Below are 14,197 nucleotides of genomic sequence, written 5' to 3'. Positions count from 1 at the left end.
CTCGCACATACCTCTAGACAAACACACACAAAAGAGAGGAGTATCCAATTTAAGTCACACCATGCAAGCTTCTTTCTTGTGTGCATTCACTATTATCCACCGCAAACTTTTTTTCCTCACCCATACCTTATCTTACTACATAAACGCTATGAATAATATACTTTCCAAGTTGACGATTTCTGAAAATTTAGAACTTGACTATCTGGGCCACCAGAACAGAAAGCCTAAAATGCCTTTTGATGATGAAAATGTTTTCTATTTTTATTTTTTTTCTTTTAGTAATCATTTTTAAATTTGACATTTTGATATCTTAACTTGTCATGCTAATACATATTTTGATTAACTCAACCTACGTGCGAATCCTAAATCTAAACCCTAATACACATTATGAGTAACTCAACCTAATGTGCCAAATTTGACATCTTATTCAAAAATACTTTCAATTTTGTCCAGTGTCACCAAGAAAGCAATCACCCCAGCAATATATCTTTCAATTTTCTAAAAATTGAGCTGGTCAAGCTTTCTGCCACTAGAAGAGACTATTCTTGAAGGGAAATTACCAAGATATATAAACAATTAATGCCTTGAAAGAAAGGAAAGAAAAAGAAAAGAAAGAAAAGGAATCCAAAACAACTGAAGCTCCCAAATCCCAATCAAACTTTACTAATCACTTCATCATCCTCTAGGCTTTCCATATCATTTTCTTCCTCACTGACTTGAAGGTTGATGCTCTTGTACCACCGAGCACAGAATAAGTAGAGCACAAAGTCAAATGCAGTTAGAACTGCAAGGAGGAAGAAAAACCTATCCATGTGGCCCACATTCAAGTTATTCGGAATCCACCCTGGCTTCTCGCCTCTTGCAGTGATTTCCATGACCATGTAAATCAACATGCTACTTACATAGTTTCCAAGAGATATTGAAGCCATGCAAAGTGAGCTCCCAAAGCTCTTTATGCCATCTGGGGCTTGCCCATTAAAGAACTCCAATTGACCCACATACATGAATACTTCTGAAGCACCAACCAAAACATACTGTGGGATTTGGCAAAATATAGTCAAAGAACTAGCCTTCTCCCCAGGCTTAACATGTTTGAGCCTTTCAAACTCTGTGGCACCAGCTGCAATCATTGCTAACATTCCAATTATTAGGCCAATTCCCATTCTTTGAAGCTCACTTAGTCCCTTAGGATTACCACTTAATTTTCCAGCTAATGGAACAAGGATTTGGCGATAAATTCCTGTGCATAAAAGGACACTGCAGATATCAAACACTGACATGCTAGCTGCTGGTAAATGAAAATTTCCTATCTTAGAGTTCATGACATCCCCTTGCTCCACAAAAAGTGAAGCCATTTGTGTAAATACAACAGAGTAAATGATAGTACATAGCCAAACCGGTAACATTCTCAACACGCATTTTGCTTCCTCAACTTGAGTTACTGTGCAGAGCCGCCAAGGATTCTTAGGACCATTTGCATCTTTCTCTGTTATTGTTGCTGCCTTGTCCATGAATCTGCTCAACATCAAGAAAAATGAAACATGCAATCAGATATTGCAAATCTGTTGTAGACAAATTATGTAGCTATTTTACTTAGTTTTCATCGAAATCATGACATGACATGACATAATTTATTACCCAAAATCATGGCTGTGGAGAATCTTTCTACTCCCTCTTATGGCAGATTCTGGACCATCAACCTCATAAAGTTGTTCTTCCTTGGCTGGATGAACCTTCCACTTCCTAGCAGTAGCCACAAATACCTGAGCTACCCTTCCCACAGGGTTCCCACATGCCTTTACGTATCTATATTTGCGATATCCTGAGAAGAATAAAAGTAAGGCGATAACAGCAGAAGCCAATGACACAGAGAAACCTATTGTCCACATCCCTGAATCCTCACAATAGACTAATATAGTATTGGAGAACAGAGATCCAACATTGAGGGCAAAGTAAAAATAACAAAAGAAAGCTTCTCTTGAGTTCTTCTGTTTAGGATTCTTCTCATCAAATTGATCTGCACCGAAGGTTGCTAACGTGGGTTGATGCCCTCCATATCCAAATGCCACTAGATATATGGACATGTAGAAAAAACCAATGCCCACTGAGGATGGTTCCACACATTGTGTTTCTTCATCACCACAACCTGGTGGCTTTATCAAGAATCGCCAAGATGTAAACGACAACAACCCCAAGCCCTGTTCATGTTCAACATTGCAAATATAATATTTCATAATAATGTTAACCAAAGTTTGTTAGCAAGATGTGAAGTAAAAAAAAAATATACCACAACAAAAAAGAGCTGAAAGACTGCGCATGTTAAATATCGACCCCAGTAAGAATCACTAAGGAATGCTCCAATCAGTGAGAATATGTAAACTGTTCCCGTCCACTTGCTCACACTATTAGCAGCCTCGGCACTGTCTTGACCAAGGACTCTAGTTAGAAACAGAACCAAGTTCACTCCAACTCCAAAGAAAGCTAGTGTAGCTAGTGCTTGATTCGCTGCATTCAGTGCATGATTCAAATTATTAGAGGACAACATGTTTATTCCAATTAGACAATTGACAAAAGAAAGTAAGGAAAGGGAAGAAAACATGCAACACTTTTCTAAACAAACCAATGAATTGTTCAACTTATTATTAATGTATGTATTGCTACTCATTTCTGATATTTTGAAAAATGAAAATTGAATGATGAGTTAGCCGATCATTTGTTTAATCAGTACCTAGCAAGATGATTGCAGTTTTCCACCCTTCTTTACTCTTCCCATCATCTTGGGCTTCCTGTTTTCTGTAGCTACGATTTCCTCGTGTCACCTGTTTTTTTTTGTTTTTTTAAAACCAAACATATATATCATACATAAAGAAAAAAACAAGTTTACTTTGTAATATTTTTTCTTTCCACATGCAAAAGGAATCTATTTATGATATTTGAGTGGATAAATAAGCAAATTAGAATGTGTGAAGTCAAACCCAACCATAAAAGGAAAAATAAGTGGAACTACTAATAATTAAACTATATGACATGCACAACAGCCTTCTAGTTTTTTAATATCTAATTAGAATAATGTTCAATCTATTTCTATAAAATGCGTTACAGCGTGAAATTGAAACTAAAAAATTGAAACCCACAACCAACACCTCCTCTTGATCTGTTGCTATCATCACTAGGAAGCAAATTGAAAGTACACGTGATCTAGTAAGAATAACTAACCTCGATTGCATCAACATTGAGGGAGTTGGGAGTGGGTGAAGAAGCCATTCCTGGTTCCATCTGCAAAACGTAAATCTTTGTTTTAAACTACAAAGTCAGCGACGAAGCAACTGAAAACAAATTAAAGTGATTCAGGCAGTAATTGTATTTTAATTATAATTATATTGTAGAACAGAAATTGAAGAACATGTCCAAAATAAACAATTAATAACGTAGGATACATATAATCACACACATATTGTGTTTCACTTTCACACACATATATACATCAACAGGAGCATAACTTTTGTTATACGCTAAGGTATATATTGTTAAAAAAAAGAAAAAACAACAACAACATTAGTGGATGTGCATGATGAGATGAGACATGCATAGAGATGAGATGGCATGATGAGATGAGACATAGAAAATGGAGTAATTAATGAACCTTTTGCGAAACTTGGTGACCGATATAGTGAACTCCTCGGGAATAGTGTCAAATTCCGGTGATGGCGAAGAACAAGAACCAACAATTACAAACGCCAATAATATTCGCCAAGAAGAAGATAGCCGAGCCTGGTTGAAACTTTTTGTCATTTATGGTTGAAACTTTTTTAACTTTCTAAATCCACAGAGATACCACGAACTAGTTCTTTCAATTATCTAAACTCTCATACAAACAATTTTGCATGCAAAACCCTTTCCTTCCGGAGCTAGCTTATTAATTTAGCTGAAACTGATGAAAACTAGTTATCACAATGAAGAAGCTTATATATATATATATATATATTAATTTGTTGCCACTCGCTTGTTGTCAATATTCATTAAATATATATATAGTATATATAGTGAACGATGGACACGGATCTTAGTCGAACATTGCTCTACTCATAGTTGAGAGAGTGTAAATAACCAATGACTAATTAATGAACGGCTAAGATGAGAGGTTATGGTACGTATATAGTTAGTTCTATTAGCATACGATAAGTTAGGAAATATATAAGCGGTTTGAGTGGCTGAAGTACTCACTTGAAGCGGTCTTCTTGGTGTTTTCCGTAAATTTGGCTCTACACTTTTTTCTTTTTTTTTTTAAAGCATGAAACCAGATTTTCTTTCTTGATTCTTTTCGGTGGACTTTTTCTCCATTTAATAAGACGTGAATTTATGAATAGCTACATTTACACTTGTCCGTTAAATAAATAGCTTTTAACGAAAATTCCGAAAAGGATAAGAAAGAAGTTTGGGATTAGTCTCATAGCCGGCTCAAAGAGTCGAAGCTCATGGGGATACCGGAGGGAGCCAACTCGTCTCAAAGAGATAATTAGGGTTGGGTAACTCCAAAAAGAAGTTTGAAATTTTGAGTTTGTTTTATATTTATTATTGATAAGTTTATCTCCTGTAAACAAGACTAGTGAATTTTATTTTTTCTAGCTGAAGCAATTGTGAAGAGTGATATTAATGCATGCATACTTTGTGTTGCTGAATGAACTTTGCAGTTGAATTGGAACAACCTATGGAATATCAAATATGTCTCCGCTAGCAATGAATATATATAAGTTGTCTTGTGTGATAGAAGCTGCTTAATTAATTCATCCCTTGTGTGGCAAAGAAGCTGAAGCTGTTTTCAAATATGACCGTACAATGACTAGCAGTTTTCCAAAACGAGACCATGTGCAAGTGCAATTGTGCAATGACACTCATGCTCAAAATACCAAATTGTTAGCAAAATACTTCCCTTAAATTTGTCTGATAGATTAATCAATGCGTGAGGGGCTGTGCATGACACTCATTTGAAAGAAAAAAATTTAAAATGAGAGGGGATAGTTGCGGCTCTTTTCTGAAAAGAATTAAAAAAAAAATCATAAAGGTTTGTTATATGAAAAAAGTATTTCTCCGATCACTCACTCGATATAAAGTTATCTCCATTGAGCTCAAAACGACGTCATTTTAGATTTTGGAGTTATAAGTTTAAAAAATTATAATGTTAAATATTAATGTAACCCTACAATATATTAGAATTACAAAAATATCTTGATTTTTGTCCCAAAATAACGTCGTTTTGTGCTCATCGAAAATAACTTATCTTCATTAACCGGAGAAATCATTTACTCTTATTATATTCAATATAATTCAATTTTGTGTTACATAGAAAATAACTATTTTCGTAATTCATAATTATTCTAAAAAAGTTTTAAGAACAAAAATACCATAATACAATCAAACAGCTCTAAGGGCGAAAAATTAAAAGGGGTAGTTGCATGACAATCAAATTGTTTTCATAACTATTTTATGTTTTTGTGGCTGTGAGATTTTTCAGTAAGTAAAATTAAAACGTTCTTTGCTTAGATGCTTTACTGTTGAAATTAAAGGGGTGGTTGCATGACATTTATCAATGAGTTAGTTTAGACAACTTTGTTTAATGTTCACAAAAACGATATGTTTTAGGCGAAAATCATGGTGTTGTAATTTTAATTTATTTCAGAGTTATAACAATTTTTATCATTCTAGTTTTTTAATTTTTCAACCCAAAACAACGTCGTTTCGATAAACATTAGACAAAATAATCTAAAATATCATTACATTATTTTTTTCCTTTATTAATAGGCTTAGTTTATTCTATGGTAAAGTAAATAAAATTTGAAAAATGTTATTCTCATGTCACAGTGAGAAAGCTTATCTCATGTTATACACCCATCAAAATCTGAGCCAACATTTCTTTTTCTTTTTTCTTTTTTCTAGTTGTGGGACCCAACTAATTATGTCTCTACATAAAACAATGATATTTCATGTAACATGAGAAAAACATTGCCCATAAAATATTTCAAATCCACGTAAGAATACAAAACAAAAGATAAAACGGAAAAATATAAGTTTATCTCCGGCCATCCAAAAATTATGTCGTTTTGTTTATTTATTTTCTTATATTAATTGATTCACCTTCGAATGGTTATGATTTCATTTTTCTCTCTCTTCCTTTATCACCATCGATCCATCTTCTTTTTCTCTCTTTTCCTTTATAATCATTGATCCATCTTTGTACGGTTATGATTTAGTAGCTGAAGATAAAATTATCTCAAGCAACTTGAGAAATAATAAGCCCAAGATAAAATACAAATTGCAAAAACGATTTTTTAAAAAACTTGGATTTGTTATAAGTTTGTTTGAAGTGATATTCTTGCTTTGTTAGATTTGTGCTGATTGTTATCTTTATTGTTATGATAATTAGCGTATCACTTCATTTAAATTAATTCATTAATTATTACTAACAATTTTTTTAGGGTTTTTTTAGTAATGGTAGTTTTACACACACAAAAAAAACAATAAAAAACACAATGACACAAACAAACTAGTAGTAAATATTTTATTTAAAACCCGCAAACAAGTTAAAATCAAATTGATAATTGATATTTATCTATATTCAAATTTAGAATGGTATCATAAGTAAGTCTCAACAATATTCTCCTCATCTTTCTATAACTCGCTTGAACAATTGCCTACTCTCTCTGATCAGTTTCATTATTATTCTTGTACATTTCACATCTCACAATACAATAATATTGATTATTATTGATTTAATTAGTTAAGTAATCAGCCTCCTCCTCCTACTCCTCCCTATGGATTGTGGGCGTCCGGCGTGGCGTTTTGCCATGGATATGATGATAATTATATTGTTCCCAGTATGTTTGTGGCTTCTTATAGCTCATACACCACAAGACCATAATTTTATTGTGTATTCCATAATCATATTGTTATTGATCCTTCAGTTACTGTTTCTTGTTTGGGGGAAAATGAGAAGGAGACAATTAGAGCATACAGATACAGATACACCTGCACCTGCACCTGCCACACCACCACAGTCACAAAGTGTAAGGGCTCAAACTCAAAGTAGTCAAAGTCAGGCTGCTGCTGCTGCAGGGGGGTCATCATCAAGCAGCAGCAGCAGCAGAGGAGGCAGAAGAGATGATGATGAGCAGCTTGAAGGTGTAAGGGCAGAGAGGGAATCATACAGATTAGTACAAAAAGGAAATCGGAGGATGTATAAGATAAAGTTGCCGCAACTTAAAAGGTTCTCGAGTGAATGCGCTATTTGCATGGAACAATTCAACCTTTAGGAGTTTGTATTCATGTTTTCCATTCCACGTGTCTCCGCAATTGGTTGAATACCGGTCATTCTTCTTGTCCTCTCTGTCGTAAAGATTTATTTTCCATTTCCATTGCTGTTTAAAGTTTTTAACATTTACACACCATCCATCCATCCATTTTTGTCTTCTTAATTAATTACTCTCTTCGTCCGGTACGTAGAGTGTGCGTTTTGAACTTGAGCTTGGGTCTTTATTTTTATTTTTTTAATGCAATGGGCTTTATGCTTTTCATTTACTCAGTCCAAGTTTGTGAGGTTAGTTAGCATAAATTTGAATCTTTGGGATAAACAAAATAAGTTGGGGTTTGTTGGTATTTTCTGTTGGGTTCAGATATGGTAAGGTTTGCTTGATAGGTTAAAAGGTTAGTCTTTTTCATTTGGATTGAAAGAACTTCTTTTTTTTGCCAAATATAGAGTTAGTAAAAAAAAAAGTAACAATATTTTGAATTTCCTCCTTAATTTAATTAGAGTTTGTTTTCTTGTTTTGCTAAGTGACTTTTTTTTTTATCCGGGGATGTACCCCAAATAAGCTAAGAAGAAACAATACAACTAGTTTTTCCAAAATCACCTAAATCAGCTAAATATAATAAATAGACACCAGGGGAGGGGACTGGAAGGAACAAAAATCAGCTAAATACAACAAATAATTGTCATATATATAAGTAAAAACATTAAATATGGAGAATTATAACTATATAAAAAATAAAATCATTAAATGTGAGAAATCATAATCATACACCTTTCATTGTTGTACGTTAAGCGGCTGTAAAAATAATTTTACCATATATATGTGAGTCAAGCTGCTTCAGATATATTTGTCTCCGTCCATCCAAAAACTACGTCGTTTTATTTATTTATTTTCTTATATGAATTGATTCACTTTTAAATAGTTATGATTCTCATTTCCTCTCTCTTCCTTTATCATCATTGATCCATCTTTGTACGGTTATGATTTAGTGCAAGAAAGAAAATTATCTCAAACAGCTTGAGAAACGATAAGCCCTCAAATTCTAACTTTTGATTTCTGTCAATCAACGATTATTATTTATTGAGAATCAAACTTATTAATTAATATTAATTCTTAGTAAATCATAACCATTGATTGATAGAAATCAACGGATAGGATTTAGTGTCAAATTTTAAAATTTGACACCAGTGTGAAAGAATCTACCTATATATATATATTCCCTATATATTTAATCTTTCTATCCTTACTCCTTACTACCTTTTTATCTTTGTTAGGTGTATTAGGCAAAAGATAGAGAAATAAAAGTGTAATTTTTTGATAAAAATAAGGAAGTGAGAAGAAAAATCTAGAGGTGTGTCATTTTTTTTTAATATTATTTTTGAGACCGTTGATTTAAATTCAATCTAGCGATAATAAAAAGATAATAAGGGTAGGAAGATTAATTAAATAGGTAATATATATATATATATATATATATAGAGAGAGAGAGAGAGATAGGTGAGAACTAATTTATTTTGCAAGTTGACATAATACAATACGAATAACATACTAACCTCAAAGTATTTTACTTATTATGCAAATTGACGTGACACAATAAAATACAAGTAATATGTATACTGAATATTGTTCATGTATGATGTGTTGAGCGAGTTGACACATAACACAGCACAAATTAAAAAAAAGAGATTCAACCCTGAATATGAACTTTTTGTGTCATATTGTGTCAACAGATAATGTTAAAAATTGTCATTGATATGTATATTAAGCAATGACAAATGATAATGATGTAAAAAATTACTATCTTCAAAATTGTCATTCATATGTATATTAAGCAATGACAAATGATACTGATGGAAAAAATTACTATCTTCAATGTCATTTTTGGCTATCATTACAATATATTATCGATTTATAAAAAGAGAGTTCAATATGATTACAATATAAATGTATTTGATTAAAGTAAATTTTACAAGAATATCATGCCACAAATATGACATTAACAATTTATGTGTTGACTGGGATGTTTGAGATATGTTCATTCTTCCAAAGATATAACCAAATAGATTTAACTATTGTTTATATTTCAGCTCGTTCAATCCGGAATTCGTTTGGACAGGTTTTTGAAATAAATTTTTTTATGACTAGTTTATTTAATAAGGATTTTTTAAAAATTTAAAATTATTTTATATTTGAATAGAATATATAAAAATTATTTGAATATTATAATTAACAAATACTTTTTATATACAAAATTACTTTTATATATATATATATATATATATATATATATATATATATATTGTAATGTAATGGTGGGGGTGGGGCGAAAGTGATTAAAATGAAGTTGAGACAAAGTTAGATTATTATTTTTTAAATTAATTTTGATTTTTTTTTTTTTGGGGAAAAATTATATCCAAATGCACATATTAAATAAAAAATATTTCCTGACGGAGAAAGCCCATCTTACGAATTTTATGTCACTGTCGACTAATTATTACTATTATTACAATAAATATTTGAAAATGAACAAAAGTAAAATTCGAAGTTAGGATCCAACAATCATGACAAAGCGGTTACCTCCAATCCAACAATTTGAAATCAAAATTTGATTTTTATACGCTAATAGGGTTAAAAAAGATTTACGCTTACTTGCATGCAATAATATGTTATCATATAATCCACCTCAGATAATTAATTAAATGGTCAAACTTATTAAATAATATAATATTTTATTATTAGATGCATATATTAAAAAGTTATAATATCTGTGGATTAAAACTGATGTCAAATATAAATACTATAACGTTCACATATCGAGAGCTAAATGACCATTTACTTAAAAAGTGGAACTCTAAAAAATTAAGAACGAAAGTTAAAATAACCTATACGATTTTAACAATGGTCTATAAAGCCTCGCAAGCCTCAGTTTCCAACCCGCAATTTATAAATGTGAAACTATTAGGCAAGTCAACGTTAACCAAATCCGACATGTGAATATATATATATATATATAAAATATAATATAAAGTCATAAGATGCATACATGGAATGTACTTTAGATATGCAACGTGATGATGTATCAAATAAAGCCAACAGGCTGGCACCCTAGGATTGACTTCCGTGCTCAAGAAGGTTGTGTGTGTTTGGGTTCTTGCCCCAAGCTCTCTCCCTCCATATTACTTCCACTTCATCAAATGTCAATCCTTTGGTTTCAGGAACATACAGAAGCACAAATAGAAATGCAACCACAGCTATAACAGCAAGAATCAAGAAAGTAGAAGCAACCCCTATACTATCAGCAATTGAAAGAAAGGACTCTGAAACAATCAAATTCGAAATCCAACACACAGTAGCTGACATGCCCCCACAGATACCTCGATATTCTTCGGGATATATCTCTGAGTTCACAGTCCACGGTACAGGCCCCATTCCTGGCGAGAAAAAACCAATATACAATGCTAAGCCTATAATTGCAAGCCATCCATACAATTCATCCGAAGATGATGATTTCTTATAAAATGCCACGGACAAGATGATCAGGGATGCAATTACTCCTCCTAAGCTAGAAAGGGCCAATTTTTTCCGCCCTGCAAAGTCGATTAGGTAAATGCCTAGAATTGTTCCGGCAGCATTCATGCCGGCAACTATGAGGGACAGTAGAAGAGCCAACTGATTAGCCTCGAAGCCAGCCATTTGGACAATAGTTGGGCTGTAATACATCACTGTGTTTATACCTGTAAACTGCTGAAAAAACTGCACAACCATAAACCATTGGATGCTATAAGAACACATTTCACTAACATAAACTGATGTCATTTATATTCAAATACAGAACCTAATTCTGAAACGTGTTCAACTGCCAGTAAAAAGTATGAAAAGATTTAATTGAAAGCTGGTCTGAAAACTCAATTCAAAGCTGAAATGAAAAGATTTAATTTAATGGTGTTTATTTAATACATGCTAAGATGAAATTGAGTAAAAAGTAGTGAAAACATTCAGCACGTGAGAGATCAATGAATGTATTTAGCAGTAGCATTTTTAACACAGCTTTTTGTCATGTTAAATGCTCATAGTTTCTTTTCAATACAATTTCAGCTCTTAAAATGAAATGTTTCAAACATAATGATTTTCAAATTGAGTGCTGAACATTACAAATTCAGTGCTAAATTTTCAAATTTATAAAACTAACAACCCTAAGGTATTTTCACACAAGATGCCAACTTAAGTTTCATGGGGCTAGTAGCATATGCTATCATCTATAGTTATGTAAGCAAGCCATGCTCATATGACTTATAGCTTTCAAGTATAAACTTCTGTTTTAGAACAAGCCTAAAAATTTTGAGCGAGCCTATGATTTCCCCTAAGTGGCATTTCAACTCTGCAATAACTCATAAATATGTTTAGTAAAGCAAAATTATTCTAGTTAACCTACTGACAGCAAAAAGCATTTACAAAGGTCCTTTCACCATGAGAAAGTTATGTTTTGGAAGAACAGTCTCTTTGTAAACATTTTATTACCAGAAGTCCGCCTCCAACAAGGAATGCCAGCATGATTTCTTTTGATTTAAAAACATGCCAGAATTTGATTTTGCTCCTTCTTTGGCGCTCTTGCTCTGATTGAGCAGTTAGGAAATCAACTTCGTCCTCTAAGCGAGATAAGTCATAGATCTTGGAAAGCACATCAACAGCTTCATTTTTCCTATTCTGTACACAAAGATAAAATTTTAAGATGGCTTCATAAACAAGTAGCTTTCAAGTGTAACATCTCGGACATAATTCTTGATAAGAGCAATAAGGCAATTTTGTACCTTTATAAAAAGCCATCTTGGGGATTCAGGCAGGAAGAACATGAGAATAAACTGAACAATTGCTGGCACGCCTGAAACACCAAGCATCCATCGCCATGTCCCAGGAACCTGCTCAATTGATTAGAGAAATAATATACCCAAAAGCAAACATATGGATAGAATAAGGACATCTTCATAACTTTGGCGGGTCAACAAGTGAAATGGAAAACTATATCCTATATTCTTTTCATTAACAGAAGATATTGACAACACCCAATTGAACAGCAGAGCATGGAATACTAACCCCTGTAAAAGCAAGGTTCACAAGATAGGAAATAAACTGTCCACCAGTTATCATGAGCACATTTGTGCTCACTAATGACCCCCTTATTTCAGATGGCGATGCTTCTGCAATATACACAGGAGCAGTAACAGAAGCTACGCCGACACCCAAACCAACCAAAAGACGTCCCACTATGAGAACATAAGGATCCGGTGCAGCAGCCATGAGAATCGCTCCGAGAGCAAAGATCACATCAGCCAAGAGTGTGGCCTTCTTTCGTCCATAAGCATCGTTAATCCAACCACCTACTGCTGCTCCAACAATGGCACCAGCAATTGCCATGCTGACAATTGTTTCCTGGAAACTCAAGAGTGATTAGAATGATCCAATGAGAAAGAATAAGTAAACACTACTCTATTCTTTTCTTTCTTGGAATTGGAAAGAAATTTTTTTAATTAACCAGTCTCCTCCAATTCAATTAGACAGTTGCAGTTATGGATCTCTATTCTCTAATTCTCTTGTAGCAGTCAGTTCTACACTCACTAGGAAAACAGACACACATCATACAACACACAGACAGCTTCGGGCATAATAGATGCTAATGTTGAGAAATAAAATAATTTTGCAAGCATAATGATAACAATCCAGTTGAAAAAGAACATCCAAAAGATAATAATGAAATTCGCAGACTGAGAAACAGAAGCAGATAATAATAATAACAAAACATATGAAGTCAAAATTGAAAGAGAAGAAAAAGGATTGTACCTGTAGAAAACTACTGTTTCTAACTTCTTCGAAATCATCTTTAATATATAGAAGGGCTCCTGATATGACACCTATGAGAATATGAATAAGAAAAAATAGCATCAGCGAGAGACAGAAAAAGTTAAGAGATTAGGAGGAAACGATGTCCAAAACAGAGCAAGTTAATATGAGACGCTATGATCTAAAAGATGGGTATTTAACATGGAAGAAGGCAGAATCAGGAATTGAAGTAACTTGAGAATTATTTACAAGCGGAAGTAGTTTGATGAACATAGTCCAGTTAGGGAACCTAGAAAAGAGATGAATTAAATAAAGTAGTGTGTGTGATGTGAAGTGAAGTGAGGTGAGGAATTGGTATTGATTAATAAAAAGAAGAAGAAGGAATAGAAGAAGAAACCAGTGTCGTAGCCAAAGAGGAGACCACCGATGCCAGCGACAGCAGCGAGACCGAGAATGTAAGGATTCTTGAAGAAGGACATCTTACGCTCAGGATACAAATCTAAGTACCCTGAGCTTCCCGGCGTCGACTGCATAGTGATCGTCATCCTTCCGTCCCGAGACTCCACTTTTACAGTTTCACTCATTCATCCAATCCAACACTTCCTTCCTTCCTTCCCTTCCCTTCGCAAATCAAATCAAATTGAAATTGAAATTGAAATTTCTACGCCCAATCTCTCCTCTCCTCTCCCTATTTTTTCTTTTTTATATTTTCCTTCCGTTTCATTGCCAGCTGGCACTACCACCACCACCACTTACCTGTCGTATCTTCATTATTATTTTATGTTTTGTCCTTTCTCTATACCCCCCCTCAATTACCTCATTTTATCTTATCTTCCAAATTTCCTTTTTATTTTTATTTTAATTATTATTGTAACATTTTTATATTATATTTTTTGTTTTCTCTCTTTTTATATTATTGGTGTATGAACAAAACACGTTTGCTCTCACCTACCCATAATATATCATAAGAATAATTACACTACAAATAATTATATTATTTTTTATTTACAATAATTATTAAATTCACGTCTTAGTCTTACGATATAAAATCAGATCAA

General features: G+C 33.1%; 2 protein-coding genes across 2 annotated transcripts; both read right to left on the bottom strand.

The window, feature by feature from the left end:
• Nucleotides 1–653: 653 nt before the first annotated feature.
• LOC133310707 (protein NRT1/ PTR FAMILY 7.1-like) lies at nucleotides 654–3,792 on the bottom strand. Its single transcript, XM_061511676.1, has 6 exons — nucleotides 3,664–3,792; nucleotides 3,217–3,276; nucleotides 2,729–2,819; nucleotides 2,288–2,505; nucleotides 1,639–2,198; nucleotides 654–1,515 (listed from the first exon to the last, which is right to left on the bottom strand). Exons 1-6 carry the CDS (start codon nucleotides 3,790–3,792, stop codon nucleotides 654–656), a joined length of 1,920 nt encoding a protein of 639 aa, XP_061367660.1.
• Nucleotides 3,793–10,293: 6,501 nt separating this feature from the next.
• Nucleotides 10,294–13,822, bottom strand: LOC133310680 (inositol transporter 1-like). The gene is made up of 6 exons (XM_061511641.1): nucleotides 13,537–13,822; nucleotides 13,140–13,210; nucleotides 12,396–12,731; nucleotides 12,113–12,220; nucleotides 11,823–12,008; nucleotides 10,294–11,057 (listed from the first exon to the last, which is right to left on the bottom strand). The coding sequence occupies exons 1-6, from the start codon at nucleotides 13,721–13,723 to the stop codon at nucleotides 10,410–10,412; spliced, it is 1,536 nt and encodes a 511-aa protein (XP_061367625.1). The 5' UTR covers nucleotides 13,724–13,822; the 3' UTR covers nucleotides 10,294–10,409.
• Nucleotides 13,823–14,197: the final 375 nt, after the last annotated feature.

Source organism: Gastrolobium bilobum, unplaced genomic scaffold, assembly GCF_033153095.1.
Source record: "Gastrolobium bilobum isolate Gb01-03AN ecotype WA unplaced genomic scaffold, APGP_CSIRO_Gbil_v1 utg11324, whole genome shotgun sequence".
NCBI lineage: Eukaryota > Viridiplantae > Streptophyta > Magnoliopsida > Fabales > Fabaceae > Gastrolobium > Gastrolobium bilobum.
The sequence above is the reverse complement of the archived record's forward strand: the minus strand, read 5'-3'. Positions and strand labels throughout refer to the sequence as shown.